The following is a 22,952-nucleotide window of genomic DNA, read 5'->3' as shown; positions in this document are numbered from 1 at the left end:
AGTCCAGGCAGTCCAACCCTCAGCTAGCCTGAGGCAACCGTAACATTTGGTGGCAGCAGTGGGATGGTCCTTGTATCCCCAGGAGAGACGCCGAATGAATGTAAAGCAACTACGACCAACTGAAGCGAACAACTTTGAAAGATTTGTTGGAGAGCCGTGGAGCGACTGCCAGCAATAGACCTAGGAGGTAGCTGATCGCAGAACTTACCACACTGGATCAGAGCTTCACCATGGCAGAACCCACAGTTACTTCAGGAGATGAAAAGACCAGAATAATAAGAGAGAGACTGGCACTGTTCGGGCCAAATCCATCCGAGGAGAGGATAACCCAGATAATAGCCGACATAAATGCAGAAGTCCAGGCAATGAGGGAGTACGAGATCCGCAGGATAACCGCTCAGCGCGCCTCAGAGCCAGCTGTAATTACAACGGTTCCTACCAACAACGGAAAACACTGCCAGAATGGAATCCCGCGAAAGCTACAGAGCACCCATGCGACAAGATTTCAGGGCTCCTGTTCCTCCCGGACCACCCAGATACAACTATGACAGAAACAGGGGAACCTGTCACAAGTGTCACGAACCCGGGCACATAGCCCGGTATTGCCCCCTCAACTCTGACCGACCTCAGTGAATAATTCCAAGCCTCCCATGGCAGCTATTCCTGCACAAAACACCACGGCACTCTGTGTGGACCGAGAGTCACCCCCAGAGGAATATTTAGGGTTGCTCTACACGGCTTCGGAGGCTAATCGGCGACACCACAGGCAGGAGGTACAACTGGAAGGGCAACCGGCTCAAGGGCCAGAACAAACTGTATAGACTAACCGAGAAAAAGGGAGACCAAAAGCACCAGCTAGTTATTCTCGCTAAGTACCGTACTGAGATCCTTAAGATAGGGCACGACATTCCCCTGGCCAGGCATCTAGGGGTGACCCGCACATTGCATAGGATAACCCAAACGTTCTTCTGGCCCAGAGTACACGCTGATGTAAGGACATACTGGCGAACCTGCGATGTATGTCAGAGAGCAGGGAAGAGAGGAGATCACCCCAAGACTCACCTAGTGAATATGCCTATCATTGAGGAGCCATTCAGTCGGATAGCCATCGATCTTATAGAACCCCTTGTCCATCAGGAAAAATATATATCTTAACCGTGGTGGACTATGCGACTCGCTACCCAGAAGCGGTGGCTCTGTCTAACATACAGGCAGACACATTTGTCAATGCGTTAGTGCAGATATTCTCTCGAGTAGGGTTTCCAAAGGAAATCCTATCCGATAGGGGTACCCACTTCACGGCGAGTTAACCCAACAACTGTGGTATGTTTGTAAAATTAAGTCCCTACTCAGCTCTCCCAATCACCCCCAAACTAATGGCTTATGTGAGCGTTTCAATGGAACACTCAAACAGATGCTCAAGACCTTTACTAGTGAGTATAGGGATTGGGAGCGATTCCTGCCGCATCTCCTGTTCGCATATCGGGAGGTGCCCCAGGAATCAATAGGTTTCTCCCCCTTCGAGTTACTCTATGGGAGAAAGGTGTGAGGGCCCCTGTACCTTAATAGAGAACACTGGGAGGGAGCAACCGAGAACGATGGGATCCCCATCGTACCATATGTGGTGGAGCTTAGGGACCGTATGGAGCAATTAGCTAGGACAGTCCAAGCTAACCTCCAGACGGCCCAGAGGACAAAAGGTATGGTATGATAAAGGAGCTCAGCGACAAATGTTTCATGGACAGAAGGTTATGGTCCTTAAACCGGTCAGGCAGGACAAATTGCAGGCGTCTTGTCAGGGTCCGTACAAGATAATAGAAAAGCTGTGCGACACTACTTGCGGAAAGCCTTTCATATTAACATGCTCAAGGAGTACCATGAAAGACCCGAGGATGTGGCCGCTATATGTAGTCCTGCACACGAGGACCCTGACAATCTTCCCCTACTTGACCTCCTAGACAAGGGTCCCCACACTGACTTGTTAAGTCAGGTACAAATAGGTGATAAACTTAGCTCCACTGAGAGGGAGCAGTTGCACACCCTGTTACACGAAAAGAGGTTCACGTTCTCACAGGAGCCCGACTACACCCCCCTTACCACTCACCAGGTAGATACCCCAGGACAGACCCCCCTACCTACGTCAGCCCCCTTACCGCATCCCTGAGGCAGTTAAGGAGGGGATGCGGAAATAATTATCCAAAATGTTGAAGTTAGGGGTCATAGAGTCCTCCGACAGTCCTTGGGCTTCCCCAGTTGTTTTAGTACCCAAAAAGGATGGCACCACCAGATTTTGTGTAGATTATCGTGAGCTAAACGATAAGACCCTGACAGACGCCTACCCGATGCCCCGAGTAGATAAGCTGTTAGATCGCATAGCTTGGAGACACTACTTAACCACCATTGACCTCTGTCAAGGTTACTGGCAGATTCCCTTGGCCAAGGAAGCTATCCCCAAGTCGGCCTTTGTCACTCCGTTTGGCTTGTACCAGTTTAAGGTCATGCCATTCGGGATGAAAAATGCCCCAGCGACGTTCCAGCGCTTGGTAGATAGACTCCTTGATGGCTTTCAGGATTTTGCCTGTGCATACCTGGATGACATAGCGATCTATAGTGAGTCCTGGGAGGACAATTAGCTCAAGTGGGAACAGTACTGAATCAGATTCGGGCCGCCAGCCTGACTTTGAAACCAGAGAAGTGTAATTTTGGAATGGCCGAGGTCCAATACCTGGGACACAAGGTGGGTTGTGGAAAACTACGGCCGGAGCCAGCCAAAGTAGAAGCCGTGGCTAACTGGCCCACACCCCACACCAAGACACAAGTACTAGCCTTTTTGGGCACGACCGGATATTACAGGCGATTTGTACATGACTATAGCACTCTTGCCAAACCCCTGACTAACCTGACAAAGAAAAATTTACCCAGACAGGTCCTGTGGTCTCCCCACTGTGAAACAGCGTTCCAGGCTTTTAAGAAAGCCCTTGTAAATGCTCCTATCTTGGCTACCCCAGCCCCTAACAAACTTTTTATCGTCCATATAGACAGACTCTTCCATGTTCGGACTGGGGGCAGTTTTAAGCTAAGTGGGAGAAGACCGAGGGGAACATCCTGTCGCCTACATCAGCCGAAAGCTCCTACCACGAGAGGTCAGTTATGCAGCTGTGGAAAAGGAGTGTGTGGCTTTGGTGTGGGCATTAAAGAAACTGACTCCTTACCTCTACAGACAAGAATTCACTCTGATCACCGATCATAATCCATTGGTGTGGCTGAACCGGGTCACAGGAGACAATTACGTTCTAGCCTGTCATTACAACCATTTAACTTCACCATCCAATATCGACTTGGGAAGCAGAATAGCAACACTGATGGCAGTGGCGTACATACCGGGGTCGCGGCTGCGACCGTGCCCGGCCGCCTTGCAACCCGTTATGCACGCCAGTGTGGCCAGCCTCTTCTTCTGGGGGCCCCAGGAGCCAGCCACCTCAGGGCACCCCGAGGCTGGCCCTGGTGTCACCGGGCTGGCGGGCGCGCACTCTCCCCTGAGTTACTCCCTCGCGCACCGCACTGATACCAGAGCCGCTGGACTCCCTTGGCACTGGGGATCTCTCCGCCCCGATCCGCCTCTCAGCTCCGAATGCGCATGCGTGGCAAGAGCCGCGCGCGCATTCAAACGGACCATAGGAAAGCATTACTCAAAGCTTTCCTATGGACGTTCAGCGTCTTCTCACTGTGATTTTCACAGTGAGAATCGCGGAAGCTCCTCTAGCGGCTGTCAATGAGACAGCCACTAGAGGCTGGATTAACCCTCAGTGAAACATGGCAGTTTCTCTGAAACTGCTATGTTTTTAGCTGCAGGGTTAAAACTAGAGGGACCTGGCACCCAAACCACTTCATTGAGCTGATGTGATCTGGGGTCTGTAGTGGTCCTTTAAGTGTATGTGTATCTGCATGCACTGGTGTACATACCGCCATGTGTTGCGGCCCCAGCCTGTGCAGAGTAAGCGGGGGGGGGGGGGCACAGATCAGTTTTCGCACCGGGGCCCCATGGGTTGTGTGTACGCCACTGGCCGATGGGTTATCTCGGCAGACCGACATCAGTTCAGAATAGGGCCTGTTCTGGACAGCCCCAAGAAAGGGTAAAGCCGTGCCTGCCAGAGTGTTCCACAAGGAGGGAGTCATGTTACAAATACCCCGTCTGCCGCTTTGTTACAATGTGTCTGTTCCTTTCCTCTAAATAAACCGCAAAAGTAATTCACCATGTCTTTCGTATGAACGAATGACTGACCACCCGGCCTATGGAGTGTGTTGCCTATTAGTCCCCCAGAAGCGGCAGTTTGCCTTGTTAATCTTTTTCACCTCCAAACCACCAAACAAAATGCCGAACGACGACCACCCTGCATGAGGAGTGTGCCACTTATTAGCCGCCCAGAAGCTGAGGTGTTTAAAAGAAATGCAAGTTGTTAAACCAGTCTTCTTACCCTCAACTCGCAGCCTTGACTCGTGTTGTAAGGAAATGCTAATCAACAGCTCTGCTCAGAGCTACAAGAACCTTCTACACTTCCAGGGTTATCGGTAGTTGCTGAAGTGGGACTCTTTACCGCTCTCCCAGCTTGGGGACAATCAAGCTTCTTTTATGCACAGACCCCCATAGGGGGTCTCCATTCAACACAACTCAATCCCAGGCAGGAGGGGGCTGGGTTACAGATAGCCAACTCCCGCTCTGGGAGATACCAACAGTACACATGGATATACTTTCAAGCACCTTATATACAGGGGGTAAACTTTGGGGCTTGGCCCCCCGGGAAGGGAAGTGGTCACACGGATTAAACCCTCTGGGATCCCTGCAAATAGCGGGGCTATCGGATGTATAGAGCACGAGTAATCGGCGTATAAAGTCTGGGACTCGCGGCTCTGTACATCCCCGAAATGAGTTCCATAAAGTTGCTTGGTTTAGTTCGGCAAATTCAAACTTTGCGCCTAAACCAAGCAACAATCAATCAGCAGAAAGGCGCGAAACCAAATTGCACCAATCATCTTGCCGAGAGGGAAGGAGTTTCACCACCCAAGAAGGAGAAAGGGGTGCAAATCCCTGTTTAAATGGGCGCTCCTTCCCGGATTGGTCGCCTGTGCCCCGCAGCGACCAATCAGCACTTACTCATTCTGACCAACCAGTTTGAATGGGCGCTCCTTCTCCCATTGGTCGGCTAGGACTTACATGCGGCCAGCGGGACTCTGCGGCTGTGAGACCAACTCACAGCTCCAGAGATTCCCTGCTGGTGCGCGCCCCTCTCTCTGGTGGATATCCCCACGCAGGTATCCACTGGAGAGAGCGTTCCCCTGGGCAGCTACAAGCTCCTAGCCTTGCAGCTCCCAGGTGAGGGGAAATAGTGACTATAGCTCTGTGCGGAACTGGGAGGACGATCCCCGACAAATATCTGTGACAGTGTGTGCACGCCATTTTGGGATACGAATGCTGCCCCTGGGTGGCGTTCGGTAATACGAACTGGCGGCCACCTAGGGGATGCACACAGCTCGTTTCCCTTGGAGGTGTGTGGTATTGACACCTTGTTACAAGGTGTGAACGTTCTAACTATACATTCCAAATGACGGGGTCGGGGTGGTCCCCATTTGGGAGCCGAACAGAACCCGTTCGTATGAGCTCTCCCGAACGGGGAGCAGGTAAAATACACAAATACATCACAGTTTACATAGGGAGAAACAGAATACAAGGGAAAATCGTGGGAATAAACATTGGGAACACAAGATACAAGGCAAAACTATACAAACTCAGTGGGCATGGTACACAAATGGAAAATCCTGTTGAAATACGATATTTTTTTATTGGAAAAAGGTGCATGGTGTGATGTATGCTTCCTAAGGGCAGTTGGGATTGTTATGAAAGGTTGTCCCCCCCAGATTTTCTTAGGTTTCTAAGCCAATGATTTTCACCAAATTCTGTTTGCCTAGTGAATAAACATCTAAATTGTTCTGACTGTATTTCATGACAATTCTGGGTGGTTGGCCCTTTTTTTCCGGGCTTTTTCCATTGCACAAATTTGTTCCCTCCCTTGATTAGGTTTGTATTTACCAAGGTAACAATACGAGAAACGTACGGAGTTTTGTTCTTTTTCTTGTCCGATCTGCTATAAGCTGGCACAGCTAAACAATTGTATACGCTGCCATGGTCAATTGCCAGGAAAATAAATTAAGCTTTTAGAATAAATCAATATTTCCCTGTGCTGTTCGTATTATGCTACATGCTGCTTTGGTATCTTTCCTACATCCTCAAATATGGCACTGAATAACGACACTTGCATCCATTTTGGCACAAGCATTCCTGTATCATATGCAGTCACTCTTATCCCCGTGACCGGAACTCGTGTCCTTTACACCATGGGTAGCCGAGGGCATACTTGTTCTAGTGGTGTCCTTAGATTACGAGAGTTTCCCTTTCTTTGGAGGCTCCCCTGGTATACACATAACGACTTTCTCTCTTCACCCTTAGCCTAGATATACTGGCACCAGGGGTGTGTATATGCCCAGCACTCTGGTTCTCACTGTGTCACTGCAGTCTCCCCCAGGTCCACCCACTACTTTACGTTTGTCATCGAACGCCTTCTAATGTACAATATATACTAACTGCTGTTCAGTATGGTCTTGTCTAATGATTGGGTGCACGGAGGAAGAGCTATTCCATCTTGTTATCCAGTCTGGATAAAGGTTAGCCTGAACTTCTTAAATATCACCTACTCGGTAACTAGCCATAAGATACCAGATTGATGAGATAGTTCCTGGAGAAACATATTGTAGGGGGATGTCTCTGGTGGCATGGAGAAGGGACAGACCCATTAGTAGGTTTAACCGTGGATATAAAGAGACCACTCTAATCTTTCTCATCCCCTACATTATGACAATTTCTGTCTGAATAATTGCGTCACTCTAAAGAGAGAATTCAAGGTGAATTTCAAATTTAAGGCCATAGTAGCCGACCTGAAAGTGTAGATTACTTAGAGAATGGTTCCAGTTGGGCTATTTTGACCTTAAATTTGAAATTCACATTGAATTCTTTTTTTTTTTTAATTCTTTATTTTTGTCGTGCAGGTGAGTACATTACAAGATTAAACGCCACAACAGCGTACACGTTTTATACAAGTCAAACAGTGGTAAGGGTAAATGCACGTTTTTATATTAGGATACATAAAACTAGATTAACTGAACAGTTTTTAGAGTAGGTGAGTTCCCAGAGTAGAGATTGATTCTTGAATACAGAAGAGTCAGCTTTTAAACATGCATGGGTACTCTTAGCTTAGGAGGTCAGGTTCGCTTAACTATACAGGAATAGACAGTTAGGTCATGTTGAGCAGAGACTTAGTATGAGTGTGCAGTCTAGCTGGACTATTCAGTAGGCTCAGGTATATGGACATGCCACATTCTATGTTAACTGTGTACTAAGTGCTACTGCTAGTTTGTGAAAGATTAACAGGGTGAAATTGGAAATTAAGCACGATTTGCATAAAATGGAGTAGAGGAAGGGCCCTGTGCCTATGTTTTCAGGCTTGTGAACGATGCCAGTGTATGCTGAGAGAATAGGGGCATTAAGCTATGCAAAGATTGGGTGTGCCTCTCTAACCTCTATGTTGGTTGCCAGTGGGGGGGGGGGGGGACGGACATAAAATGCAAATTAAAGTTAAAATCATAGTAAGATTGAGACATGGATAACAAAGAGCTAGGCTCTTAGCAAAGAAACTAGCTGAACAATACTGGCACCAGGAATTGCTTGTATGAGAGGTGAGTCCTGCAGCCACCAAATGGGTCAGAGTCCGTGTGTCACGGGTCAGACCCTCCAGGGTCACAGAGTTGCACTCACCCCTTATCCGTGCGGGGCTTAAGTCTCAAGCTGGTATATTGAGCGGTAGGGGGAGGCTTAGATGAGGAGCTGTCCCCGCTCTGGTTTTGTCGGCTGGCAGGCACCGTCCCCTCGGGAGTTTGAGGTCTTGCAGGGTCCAGATTCCTCCTCAGTGGGGCAAAACGTTGTGGTCTGTGGGTCCGTCGTGTGGGTCTCTTGCAGTGTCTGACCCCCCAAGGCGATGATGTGGTACGGGCTAGCGGAGGCCTTCGCCCAGGTGACTCCGTGAGGCCATGCCCCAGGTTTGTCTCGGTGGACGCAGCATGTCTCGGTGAGCGGGAGTCCTCCTTAGGAGTCCACGGGCCCGACTGCCCCCGAGGGGTTGTGCTGAAGCACGGATTCGTGTTCGGAGTCTGCGCTTCTGCCTCTGTGGGGGCTGCTTTGAGTGGCAGATCCCGCTGGCTCGCTGCCTGGGTGGGTTGGGTGTGTGCGCCCGACGGGGCCTCTTGTGCCCCATCTTGTGTGTGTCTCCGATTGCCCCTCTGGCCCCCTTCCACTGCATTTGCACGTACCTCAAACCTCTGCCAGAGCTTGGCAAAGAACTCATTTAGGTGCTGCAGCATGAGGTCTACTGCAGCACATCCGTCTTGGTCACCGCGTGGGTATCGTGCGTCCGCCATTTTGAGTGATGGAGCTGCTTCCCTGGCCTATGCGGAATCAGCAGCCCGTTGTGAGCAGGGTGAGTGAGGCTTCTAAATGTGGACCGGGATGACCCCCGCCGGTCCTGGGGGGGGGGGGGGGGGAGGTGTTTTACCGGGGTCCCAGCCTCTGCTTCGGTGCCTGGAGAGCAGCCGCCTCTCCGTGGCTGAAACTCTGGTAGGCCGCAAGCCTCGGTATGTCCAGGCGGTTGTGCAGGGGCTCGAGAGAGGCACCGTTCAATGCAGCAGCCTCTCCCGGTTACAGGTATTGCGGTCTGCGGCTTGTGAGCGGCTATGGCTGGGTATAATACCCCGTTTATTATCTCCAAACGTGGGAGCTCGCGCTGAGCACGTCTGGGCTGCTTGGCTCCGCCCCTGAATTCTCACTTTGGTGAATAACCCTGTGTCTCTCTGCACTCTAAAGCTTTTTGCCTTATATGTTCCCTTATTTACACCCGTCCCTATTTTTGCCATAATTTGATTCTCCCTGCCTCCTCACAGTGTGAAGGACCAGACAATGGACGAGAGTTGTGTAGCTAAACACCATAATTTAATCACAAACTTTAATAGGTGCAATGTGCAATTAATCAGTTTGACCAAATACCATTCTATTGAGCAAATTCTTAACCCAATCTAAATTTAATTATTTAGTGTTAAAATAACCCAATAAGGACCCCGTTTTAAAAAAGACTTATCACAGAATAAGACAATTCGTTCATTCACACAATTAATTTACAACTCATCTCCACTCATAAATACATAGTATTTTCTCAAAGATTCAGAATGACATTTTTTAAAACAAAAATAGATGTTTTAAGAATTCCTGTCTAAGGTGCTGTTCAGCGTTTATTGATGGCGGCAGTGTCGGGATATTCGGGGGGACCTTTGTGGATGAGTCCCCGGCTGTGAAGGTTCAGGATGGAATCTGCAATTATTTTTGCTGTTCTCTTCTGATAACCACCAGATGTTACCATTAAAATGGGAATACCTCGACTCCTGGCGATTGTGAACACAATCTCATCCCTCTTTATGATGCCCTAAACAAAGAATAGAACATAAGAAATTATTTCCCTTTTCCACTTCTTTTTCGTAGTTTTTAGTGTTTTAGTGAATGAAACTATTTTGCTATACATTCGTGGCATTGTAATTTCATGCTTTATCACCGTTACATTACTAATCGGAGAATCACAACAGCTCCGTGCAATCTATGGGTGCTGTTTTCTGTTTTGTTGAACTGTGTATGAGTGTATCAAAGAGCTCCACAAAAATATTTTTGTGCAATGTGTATGAATTTATCCCAGAGGAACACAGCAATAGAAAGCACAGTAATGTACAGTGTGTACAGAGGTAATCAAACAGCCATCAGTATCTTTCTCCCCAGCCCTACCCTGTTTATCGGACTCCAGACAATAAATCAGTCGCCAAGTGTAGCGAACAGAACCTCGCCACGGGCTCCTGGAGGAGCCTGCTTGCCAGCCTCTTATCTCAGGACTATGGGCACTGCAATATACTTTGCCCAATGCACTTTGAAAGGCTCCGTTCAAGTGATTTATGTACTTTTTGTACTCCAGAAAGAGAAACCGACCGTTACCCCTGATTCTCTGGAATGGTTTGGGGCATTGGACCATGTGCACAGTCGTTCAAAATGAGTACTGCCATGGAAATCCCAAACCGATCTGGGTGATTTTTGCATATGTTGGTTCCCCAGTTTGGGGCTATCAGTGTATGTGACTTTTGTGGGGGACTTTTGAGATGCTGTTAAAATGTAGGTTTTCTGTGCCTTGAGATAATTGCGTTTAGTATAGTTCCTGACTCAATTATCTCTCAGGCACAGGGGAGGGATTACCCTGTTTTGTGTGGGAGTGTCCTGGACCTGAGCGCCAATGTAATTAAAGTGTGTACTTTGCCATAGTCCCCTCTCAGGTCCAGTGGGGAATGCCCCTGGAATATGTAATGGAAAACCCCTTGCATGGAAACTTGCATATAAGGCCAGTTGTGGCTGTCATTAAACAGTTCTACTTCACCCTCAACACAGAGCCTCATCTTGTGCATGTAGGAAACTGCTTTAACAGCTATATCACTAGCTCTTGTAAGAGCTATCCTGCTATACTCTCTGGAGTAGGAGAGGTCTACTCACTAGAAGCTGGATTCTGATCTTGTGTCCAGGGTGGGTGGAGGACAGCGACACCTCAACCAAGCTGTAGTGCTGGCTGTGTGGACTACGGTTGTTATGCTGTCTGGTGGAGTGCTTGGAAGTACTTGAACACTAGGAAGCATCGATTGGTGGAGGCACCTAGTCGAGGGGGCCAGGCGGTTCGCCACACCAAGTGTCTGTAAGGGCTTGTGGACATTGGAGTGGTCCAGCAAGGGCTGAGAATGGCTGTAATATTTGTACCCCTCCTTCTCACACTTACTTGAGGAGAGATAGAGAGGCCTCCTAGTGGATCTCCATCCAGGATGTCTGTCCCTGCATTATAAATGATTATATCTGGCTTCATTTCATTAAGAGCCCCTTGCACGTGAGTGTCCACCTTCTGCAGATATTCCTCGTCTTCTGTTCCCCAGTCCAGTTCCACTTTCCGTTTTATTGCCCCTGCACACAAATACAGCACATGCTTAACAATTAATAAAAGGGATTTTTATTAATTGGGTCACTAAACATTTTAATATTATAATCTGAAATACTGACCAATGACCAAAATTATTATAGGGTAAAATGTAAGCAACAATTATTACAGCTCTCTGTAGTAGTTATGGTGCTAGGAGTCAATGGGCCCGTCCTCCATTTCTGGGGATTTTTTTTTAATCTAGCCATTATATAGCCCAGAGAATAACACCCTCGGCCCAGGTTGCATTAACAACGTGGATATTATGCTTCCACACCTGTCCAACCATGAGCGGAGAGTGCTGGGGCCAAATTATCTAGCCAAGGTTCGATGGGTCTACAACAGTGCAGTTTCTACATTATCAGCATAGGTGAAGAGCTGGGTCACTGCTTATTTGAGAACCGACACATAGCACTGGATTGATGCATAAAACCGCTCCATAAATAAGTTAGGTTACAGGAACTGTTTTTGGTGATGGTGGGCCACCAAGGATAAATACAAGTGAGTCCATTTTATTTTTGGCAGAGCAGACAATATTCTGTGAGCCAGTGCTTCCAACTCCTGGTTTTACAATTGCTGTTCTTACCAAGGGAATTACTTCCTCTAAATGGTGACCGCCCGAGGACTTCACTTACGCTTGGCAAAGTTATCTCCTGGGTAAATGTAGCGATTGTAAACATCCATGATGTATACTCTCTTATCATCGAGAAAATCCCGTTCGTGTCCATTTCCCTATTAGAGGGATAAGAGGGTCGATTACAATACAATACATTTTTTTTTATTACTCTGTATAGTTATTCCTAGTCCATCACCCCCCTTCCCCCCCCCCCACAAACTCATCTCCATAATTTCCATTTAATTTACTTTCCCTCAATATCATGTCATACTCAGTTTCATCCCACTCCCACTCCAAAACCAAGCAACCCCACTTGGATCCCCAGGCAGCCCACATCGACATGGGCATGAGCACAGGTGATCTGTGGCGGCAGGCACATGGCGCCCCACAGCCCAGATGGCGGCCTACATGGAAGAGAGCTCCGATGTCTCGGACGACCAAACCTTAGAACCTGGGAACTTCCACTTAACTGCTTGTTTTGTGGGTGCCAAACCAAACCCCGGTACCCACTGCCTCCAAACCACACTCAACACCGGTAACTAGGGCTGACATGCAGGAGTTGCTGGCATGCCTATGGAAAGACATTTAAACGGATATGGCCACGTTCCGCAGAGACATACAAGGCCTGACAAGCCATGTGGGCACCCTGGAAAGCGACTCACACAATGCAAAGGCACAAATCACTCAACTACAACAAGAGATCCACACGCTAGGGATCGACCGATATTGATTTTTTAGAGCCGATACCGATATTCTGTGAACTTTCAGGCCGATAGCCGATATAATTTGCCGATATTCTGTACATTTACCATTTTGGAAAATAAAAACTATTTCTAAAGGTAAATGCACAAAATATACATGCCACGTGTAGTGGATGCAGTGTGTTTAGACAGGGGAGCTGTGTGTGTTTGTATAGTGTGTACGTTGTGGATGCAGTGTGTGTTTGTGTAGTGGATGCAGTGTGTATTTGTCTAGTGTGTATATAATGAAAGCAGAGTGTTTGTGTAGTGTGTGTGTTTAAAGTGAATGCTGTATATATTAAATGCAGTGTGTTTGTGTAGTGTGTGTATATAAGAAATGCAGAGTGTGTGTATTTGTGTAGCGTGTGTATAGTGAATGTAGTGTGTTTATATAATGCAGAGTGTGTGTGTTTGTATAGTGTGTATATAATACAGTGCGTGTATAGTGTGTGTATATAATGCTGTGTTTGAGTTGTGTGCATTATATACACACACACACTGCATTATATACACACATGCTATACAAACACACACAGCATTATATACACACACACACAGCATTATTATCCAGACACACACACACTATACAAACACACTGCATTATATAAACACTGCATTATATACACAGTGTGTTTGTATAGTGTGTGTATATAATGCAGTGTGTTTGTGTAGTGTGCATTATTATACACACACACTGCATTATATACACACACATACTATACAAACACACTGCATTATTATACACACACTATACAAACACACTGCATTATATAAACACTGCATTATATACACAGTGTGTTTGTGTAGTGTGTGTTTATAATAATGGAGTGTGTGTAAGGGGGCATTTTTTATTAAATCAGTTTTTTAAATTTTTATATTAAATTATATTTTTTTATATATATATTTAATTATTATTATTATTATTAATTTTTTTTGTTGTCCCCCCTCCCTGCTTGTTGCCTGGCCAGGGAGGAGGGATATAGCAGTCCCTGGTGGTCCAGTGGCATTGGCTGAGCTGTGGGGGGGCGGGCAGCAAGCGTTTACTCACCTCCCAGCAGCTCATCCAGCTCCCCAGTGTAACTCTCGCGACCAGCGTGCCGCGCGGAGTGTTGCCATGGTAACCCATGGCAACGCTCTGACAGCCGCGGATCTCGCGAGGTTTACACTGGGGAGCTGGAGGAGCTGCTGGGAGATGAGTAAACGCTTGCTGCCCGCCCCCTCCCCCCTAGGACCGCTGGGCTTGTAATGAGCCTGGTGGTCCTGGGAGGTATTATCGGCAATATCGGTATCTCTATTGGCCGATACCGATATTGCCGAAAATACCGAATATCGGACGATTATATCGGTAAAACCGATAATCGGTCGATCCCTACCACACGCTCCAAAAGCAACATACCACCATAGAGCAAAGAATCGCAATGATGGAGGATTCCAGGCGCAGCAACAACCTCAAAATCAGAGGGGTAGCCGAAGCAGTCCCTGAAGCGTCTGCTGAGTGCGATATTATCCCCCAGACAGACTAAATCGCCCATGATTGAGGGCATGTTTCGGATCCCAAGACCTACAAAGGCACCTGCCACAGCTCCATGAGACCTGATCTTATACTTCCAAAATAGGCAAGACAAGGCAGCAGTTATGGACGCTCACAGGGGCAAGTCCCCCTACAACTTTGAGAATTCCTCTCTCATCTTCTATGCGGATTGTCAGGGAGCACCCTAGCATGGTGCAAAACACTACAGCTCTTCACCTAGCTCCTCCATCCACGAGACATCTCCTGGTGGTCCAACAAGGCAGCACCTTCTACCCAGTCCAGGATCTCCAAGGTTCAATTACCATTTTGGATAGGGATGCACCGAAATTTTGGCTGGCAGGAAGAGATTTTTCAAGTTCCACATCCAACAACAGAGCCAGACTCAGAACAATGAAAACATGCAATTGGCAACACCACAACCGGCACACACGACCACTGATCTCTCTCTCCCACTCGGCACAGGTTTGAAACCAAACAGCACTTTCACTCCTTACATATCTAATCAGTCTATTGACATATTTTCAAATTTAGTAAAGAGGGACAATAAAAAAAAACTGAGAAAGAAAAGACAGAGGAAGGGTAGATTTCTCCAACAGAAGCCTAACTTCACTAGACAAGAGTGGCAAGTATTAAACACTCAAACAGGATAACTCAATAATTATCAAGCCCGCCGATAAAGGTGGTATACTGGTGATTATGGATCGGGATTATTATGTGAAAGAAGTTAGGTCACAACTAAATGACACCACTAGTTCCAACAAATAGACAGAAATCCAATTCAGCGACTACAGACTACTTTACAGGTGCTAAACAAGGATGCCAAGGAAAAGGGTATCATTTCTGAAGGGGAGTATAGATACATGAGTGGTAAATACCCCACCACTCCTGTTTTTTATACTCTCCCCAAGATTAACAAAAACCCGGAGGCCCCATAGTCAGTGGTACAAACTCAGTTCTGCAACCACCTGCAGTGATCCTTGACAAGTTTATGATTAAATATGTACCAAGACACAAATCTTATATTAAAGACACTAATTCATTCTTGAAACTGATCGATAATCTCATTATTGAGGAACATACAGAGGTCTGGTTGGCAACACTAGATGTTCAATCACTATACACATCCATTGATCATGAAGGGGGCATTAGGACGGTAATGTGGACATTGGACCAAGACCAGACATTGACACTATACTCCGACACAAAGGAATATATTTACAACTACTACGATTTGTCCTGACTGGAAACTATTTCCTCTTTGAGGATAAATATTATAGACAAGTGAAGGGGACCGCTATGGGCTCAAATGCAGCCCCAACCTATGCCAACATATATATGAACAAACAAGAGGAACTACATATACCGTATTTTTCGCTCCATAAGACGCACTTTTTTTCCCCTCAAAAGTGAGGGGAAATGTCTGTGCGTCTTATGGAGCGAATATGAAGTTTTACTTACCTGTCTTGTGGCGTTTCTCGGCAGCACAGGGCGCACCGCGGTCCTGGAACTTGAATTTCATGTTCCGGTTTCCGGCGGGACTGAAAGGAAGTGCGCACTCAGCTCAGTGTGCGCACTTCCTTTCAGTCCCGCCGGAAACCGGAACATGAAATTCAAGTTCCAGGACCGCGGTGCGCCCTGTGCTGCCGAGAAACGCTACAAGACAGGTAAGTAATTATGGGACAAGGGGAGGGGGACAGTATGGGAGAGAAGAGAGACTATGGGATGGGGAGGGGAGGGGGGGATGAAGACTATGGGGAGGGGAGGGGGGGTGAAGACTATGGGGAGGGGGGATGAAGACTATGGGGAGGGGAGGGGGGATGAAGACTATGGGGAGGGGAGGGGGGATGAAGACTATGGGGAGGGGAGGGGGGATGAAGACTATGGGGAGGGGAGGGGGGATGAAGACTATGGGGAGGGGAGGGGGGATGAAGACTATGGGGAGGGGAGGGGGGATGAAGACTAAGGGGAGTGGAGGGGGGATGAAGACTAAGGGGAGTGGAGGGGGGATGAAGACTATGGGGAGTGGAGGGGGGATGAAGACTATGGGGAGTGGAGGGGGGATGAAGACTATGGGGAGGGGAAGGGAGGGATGAAGACTATGGGGAGGGGAAGGGAGGGATGAAGACTATGGGGAGGGGAAGGGAGGGATGAAGACTATGGGGAGGGGAGGGGGGATGAAGACTATGGGGAGGGGAGGGGGGATGAAGACTATGGGGATGAAGACTATGGGTAGGGGAGGGGGGATGAAGACTATGGGAGGGGGGACACTATGGGACATGGGAGAAAAAAAATATTCTGAACAAACTGTCCCATAGTAAGAAACACTATGGGACAGTTTGTTCAGAATATATTGTTTTCTGGGTTTCTTCCTCTAAAAACTAGGTGCGTCTTATGGTGAGGTGCGTCATTATGGAGCGAAAAATACGGTATATACCACCACATTGTTTGATAGATGTCTCACGTGGAAAAGCTTCATTGATGACGTGTTCGTTTGTTGGGGTGGCACGAGAACCCAACTGGACATGTTTTTCTAATCAATTGAACTCATTAGATTCCAACATTAAATTTATAATGACATGTGACAGAGAGACAGTCCCATTCCTTGACACTCAGGTACACATGGTGGCAAACCAGTTACACACTAATATTTACACTAAACCTACGGATAGGAATAATCTCTTGGAATACTCTAGTTATCATCCGCAACATCTGAAGGACCTGAAGGACGGTCTACCATACAGCCAACTCCTGAGAGTAAGGAGAATAATTTCACAGGAGAACCAAGTGGAGTCAGGATTAGACTTCACGTGTGAGAAATTTGTAAATAGAGGTTATCCACCTGAGCTAGTTAACAAACATAAAATTAAAGTACAACACAAGAACAGGAATGAAGCACTCAACCCCATTAGGACAAGTATCAGTACTGAGAGAATCCCCTTCATATCCCCATGTGACGAGAGCAATCTCGCCACATTGCATTGGAGAAGCCTGGCTGCCCGTCTCCTGCCTTTGGACTATGGCCCTGGGAGATTGGGCCCTTTAAAAACAGTATTCGGCCCTAACAGAGTGCATGTCACTCATTCTGGCTGTAACGGATCCTTACAAGTCCCTGGTAACTGTGAAGCAAGCAAGGGAATTACAGTTAAACCTCTATTCATTTCATTGTCTCCTGTACGCATGATTTAAGTGAATCCACAGTGTAAAATATAAGAGGATTCGAAAGAATAAACCGTTCGCATGATTCAGTACGAATTCCGTGTGTAAAGTATAGGTGGCCGCCATTTCGGGACTTACACGTGTTCGCGGCCATCTTGTGCACGAACAGCGGTATTTGCCTGTAACCGCATGGAACTGAAAACGGATACACAAACAGGCGAATACCGCTGAGTCCTCCAGACCTCCGTAAATTCGTACTGAAACTACCGAACGTCCCACCATTCGGTAGTTATGCTTAACCATCTATTGGGATTTCAGCGACCGCCGAGATTCGCATGGATGACCAGATTTTCGGGTCTTTTTACCGTGCGAACGGAGACAGACCGCAAGGCCAAAACTCATGGAACTAATTTCGGCTAGTTGGTCTGTGCGGTCGGTCAAAACTTTGGAATTCTGTATCTCCCGAACTATACATCCGAATGGGCTGATTTTTGGACATATTGTTCCCCTGAAGGAGAGCTATCCAGCGGATTTAAAGCTGTACCCCCTGTTTTTGGGGTACATCCAGAACTTGTGTAAAAATGTGGACATTTTAATTATGTTATGTGGTTATCTGAGGGGAGGAGACGTGGGGGTGTTACCATACGTATGATTGGTTGTTTTCATCCTCCCCCTGGGAGTGTCCTGTATGTATCTGTTCCTAATAAAAAGCAGGCTGGGTGTTCCAGTCCTCAGTTCATCTTGACCCTTCAAAACGTAGCCTCGTCTCGTTCTTGGAAGGGGATTATTTGGGAAGATTACTCTGCTCCTGTTTACAGCTGAACCTGACTCTCTCTGGATATCGTGGATGGGATTATACCAGCTTTACTTCTCCACAGCAGCTTGCAGGGAAAAGGACGTCTCCAGCGGCAGATACCCTCACAATACCTGGGTAGCCGTTACACTGGCCCTTTAAACACAGTGGGGCCATTCAGTACTTGCCCTGTGTGAGTGGTGATACCACCAGATAGCTATGCCATGGAGCCTATTCATATAATGAAAGACTATGGGAAAGACTTTGGCTCCATGGCAATTAAACTGTGTGAATAGGATCTGAGCGCTATTCGGTAGTTTTGTGCGTTCAGATCCCAGCTATCTGGGGATATGTGAAATGTCTGTGTGTTATGTGTAAAAGGGGACTTTATGCATTTTAAAGTGCTTTATGTCTTTTTGTAACCATGTGGTTAATGGAGTCTGCCTCTAGCCCTGGATAATTGGATTACTTTCCCCCTTTGTCTCCAAGATAGAGGCCTCTATAAAACCTGCTTAAACCAGTTTGCCATGCTGCCAGCCAGGGACCAAAATATACTTTTACTAACTTTTGAACCCCTGGTCTGATTCATGCCATTTTTTTAATATGTTGTTCCCCTGAGTGGATTGATTGTGAATATGTAATTTTTATGTGAATGTGATGTATGGTTTTAGAGTTATGAATGTTAGGTAAAAAGTATGTTAAACTGTAAATGTTCTGGCCAGCAGATAATTGAGCTATGTATATTGCATAAACTCAATTATCTAGCCTGGCCCAGAGGAGGAGTTTTGTGTTGCATAAATTGTGAGTTCTGTGTGCCAGTAAATCAGTCCTGTTCCAGCATTAAGCCTTGGCTCATGTGTGGATTATTCGGCGATACCAGCAATTTATTACTCTGTGGATTACTTGCTGATGTTACTTTATGGGAAGAAGGGAATGCTTGACGGAGTAACGGATTGTACCGTCACACCCCATATACACCTTACAGTAGGGATATCAAGCGTATTATTATGAAGCATTGGGGTATTTTTTAAGGTGATCCTAATCTGCCAACTGAATTTAAAATCCCCCCCTATTTTCCTATCGAAGGGCCCAGAATTTGTAATCAGGGGTGAATGCTTCGTCCACCCTCTATCGGGTAAAGAATTTCAAATACTTGATTACTTCACATGCAACTCCGACTATGTGGTTTATATTCTGACGTGTCCTTGTGGGCTTCTCTATGTTGGAGAAACTACCAGGCCAGTTAAGGAGCGTGTATACAAATAGAAAAGAAAAATATACTGGCGCTTTTGACAGAACCTTGATATATCTAGTAGCCGCTGTATCACCAAATGTACCTTCCCATATACACAAATTACAAATACCAAAAAAGAAAGGTGAAGCGCTACATACAATACTCAATTTAGTCCACACTTTTAGGAGTATTTCCAGCTGGGAAATTGCAAAATAGTATCACCTTTATGCCCAGTGTATTTGTATACACAGTTATTTTATGTTATTTACCTGTTTAAGTATATTGGTTCTTATACATTGTAATTGGCCATTACAATTTTAAATCTTAATACTACATAATAAATATATTTTTTAAAACCATCTGGGCTACTGGTTCCTGCTCTTAAAGGAGTGTAGTCCTTAACTACACATTGTGCAGCAATTGAGCCTAAAAGTTGGCTCTCGACTTGTGAGTATAATCCCTATATTCATTTTATACTGAATACTGATTATAGACGATATTGTACTATATATTTTCTCGCTTGAGCTCTAGCCACATCCGAAAAAAAGGACTGAAGAAGGGTAAAGGTCGCCTTTACGGACCTGAAAGCGTGTACTCCTGAGCTTGGCTATAAGCTCAACTAAATGTGAGTGGTTCTATATACAAGTTTACAATCTATATGCTGAATCACAGAGTTGCACTATGAAGATTTAATTTGTTTTTCAGAACATTTGGGTGTCAATTTTCATCTACCCTACGACCTTTTGGGAAGGGAATACTCCTAAAAGTGTGGACTAAATTGAGTATTGTATGTAGCGCTTCACCTTTCTTTTTTGGTATCAGTTAAGGAGCGTATTGGAGAGCACAAGAGAGATATAAGGGCGGCCATACAGAAAGGGACATATGATAAGCCAGTACCAAGACATTTTGTACAACATGGTCACAGTGTAAACCAATTACGTTTTCAGGTAATAGTGTCAAACCCTTACGCAGGGGTGGGGACAGACAAAAGGCACTATTACGAAAAGAAACAAAGTGGATTAGCATTCTGGAAACGCTATACCCACAAGGTCTAAATGAAGACTATGACCTGTATCACTCCTTGTAAGACGTTCACCCAGTGACATGCGTAATTTCCCTGTAGTGTCCTTAGATCATCTGTAGCGTTGCTCAAATAGTGTAGTCAATCTGGAATAATGAAAGTTCAGGATTAGAACCTAACCTTGGTCCTCCTGGCTCTCTAACTCTTCCAATACCTCCAAACGCATTGGCCAACTGTGGTCCACAACCCGACCAGATACGGGGTCCATACTAAGAGAGACTATGGGCATCTTTCACACACTACACCGCTGCTGAGTATGCACTATGGAAATCGATTTTTCAGAATGGGCGAGAACTACATCCGTTAGTGTCTAGGACAAGTCTACAGAATAAGTTTCTACTCCTATGAAGTCCGCTAGGTAAATAATACCCAAACTCCTTCAGACAGTGTTTATCAGGAACTCATGTTACAAGGTTTATTAAAAATGTTTTTTCGGAGACAGCACAGCGACCAACCCACGTCTGGAACCCGGAAACCGCAACGGAATTTGTCCCTAGACGGGCCACCCAGAGCTCGCAGGACAGAGCCAAGACCTGACTCTCTGAATGCCGGCCTATCACAGGCCCAGTACGGGACTCACTCAATCCGGAGGCCCCAACCAAACACGGCCCATAGACCCACATACCCATTCACGCGTCGAGTATATACCGCTCTTTCACCCCCCCCGAGACACCGCTAGGCGTTGGGAGCAAGGATGACTCCGGACCCATAACTCAATGGATTGTTTCATTTTGTGTTACTTCTCGTTTTCGATCTCTCCTGCTGCATGTTTTATTTAACCTGGTGTCTATTACCTACTTAGGTATGGTGTTTCCACCGTAGATATGCAATATTGCTCCCACACATTACACCCCGCTAGATCAACCAGAGGACTTCACACGAGAGGCAATTAGCGTTAATATGCCTACTCACCTAGCAGCCTTATATAGCTGACACCATGAAAGGCACGCAACCTGACTACACACTGCACATACTACTGACAACATCGACCTAGCTCAACACCCCGCGCGAGGGCATACGCGCAAAGGGAATTGCTCGAAGTGCACTGTCCTGTCTATCTCTCTCCGTTTGCCACGTGCACCTTGTAACAGGAGATGGACAGTGCTGCCGGGCTTAACGGCTTTCTCAGCCACGAGCGATTACTTTTTCTTAATACTTACCATTTTTATTTTATATTTCTCATTTAAGTCAACACAAGGTAACGCAAGGGGAGAACCACTTTATAGGCAGTCAAACGGCAGCACAACAAGGGGGTCCAACAAGTTGTATTGTTTTACGCCTATATCTCTGTATTGACTATGCTGTACAGGTTCGTTAAAATGCTGCTTAACAGCTACGCACTAGCGAGCCGATTTATTTAACCACTCTTACCAATTGAAACCGGCAATTAGCCCCCCAGGGCAGTCGACCTGCATAAATGTAATGTTTAATGTGTTATTTGGCATCAGTTATCACTAGCACCATGAGGGCTGTCCCCGGTTACCGTAAATCTATGAACCCAGCGGCAACTAAGCATCAGTCCTCACCTTGCTTGTTTATTATGTTACTTACTTATTCTAATTTATTGACAATTTTCTTGCCTACCGTTTTTACATCTGCACCGTCAGCTTTATTTTTCAGGCAGATGTGTATATCCCAGCATTTAAAATACTGCAATAGTTCCCTGCAAAGTACACCTAATCCACACACATGCTAAACTACTGTGCAGATACTCTCTGCTAATGTTTAAGCGATTCAGTGAGCTTGTTGATACTAAAAAAAAAAAGTGCACATACTCATGCCATTGTTAAGCCTGTATACCTATATAAGTACGCTGTTGTGGCGTTTGTGAATGTTATGTACTTACCTGCACAACAAAAATAAAGAATTAAAAAAAAAAAAAAAAAAAAAAAATGTTTTTTCTTCAAAGAAATCATCTTCTAAAAAGCTTTTTAACAATTTCCAATAAAATGTATGTAATAAGCTTACAGATAGTTTTTTCCTGCTCATATTGTGGACTTTTGCTTCCACCATTGGTGTCATCTAAAAATAACACACATCTATCAAGAAGTTGCCTACCTAAAATGAATATAATATGTCCCCCCTGGTTATACACTTTAAATTCTGCTTAGGAGAAACATATCCCTTTATGTTACATATACAGAAGGTAAACCATAGGACATATTTATTTGCTGAATAAATTCGTTTGTTTAACCACTATGGTCACATTACATTAACAAGACTTCCCCCAATGATCATCTATGAATAAGAGTATTGAACAATACACCTACATTATTGTTTTTATTATTGTTTTTCACTAAGCTTTGCTATAATGTACACATTCTTACAGTATGTAAATCATATAGTTCGGTGAAAAGTGTGATCTCAGACTTTGTTAATATTGTTAATAAAGTTTCCACATACAAATTCGGACGGCACGCATTCGCATTGGAGACGTGCCGCACATAGAATGACATCACATAGGCGCGACCCGCGAGAGGAGGCGAGCGCGCCGAACAGGAAATACAAGCGAATCACACTTTATCCCAACAGGGCCATCAAAGGGAGCATTGGATCCCGAGCACGCAACCCGAGCACCCCACCGACGTCAACAGAGACCCTCTATCTTGGACCTAAGAAGCTCCAGCACTCTAAAACCAACATTCTGAATAGGA

The 22,952-nt window shown here is 46.1% G+C and overlaps 1 protein-coding gene across 2 annotated transcripts in view; it reads right to left on the bottom strand.

The window, feature by feature from the left end:
• Positions 1–9,090: 9,090 nt before the first annotated feature.
• HDAC11 (histone deacetylase 11) overlaps positions 9,091–22,952 on the bottom strand; it is a 67,487-nt gene continuing 53,625 nt past the window's right edge. For both annotated transcript variants that reach the window (XM_063427099.1, XM_063427098.1), the window contains 3 exons: positions 11,783–11,879; positions 10,956–11,134; positions 9,091–9,578 (listed from right to left, as the gene is read on the bottom strand). In XM_063427099.1, the coding sequence (XP_063283169.1) occupies positions 9,381–9,578; positions 10,956–11,134; positions 11,783–11,879 (474 nt within the window). In that variant the 3' untranslated portion in view covers positions 9,091–9,380. The remainder of the gene's footprint in view (positions 9,579–10,955; positions 11,135–11,782; positions 11,880–22,952) is intronic.

Source organism: Pelobates fuscus, chromosome 7 (genome assembly GCF_036172605.1).
Source record: "Pelobates fuscus isolate aPelFus1 chromosome 7, aPelFus1.pri, whole genome shotgun sequence".
In the NCBI taxonomy this organism is placed as follows: Eukaryota; Metazoa; Chordata; class Amphibia; order Anura; family Pelobatidae; genus Pelobates; species Pelobates fuscus.
This window is presented reverse-complemented; position numbering and strand designations above follow the sequence as displayed.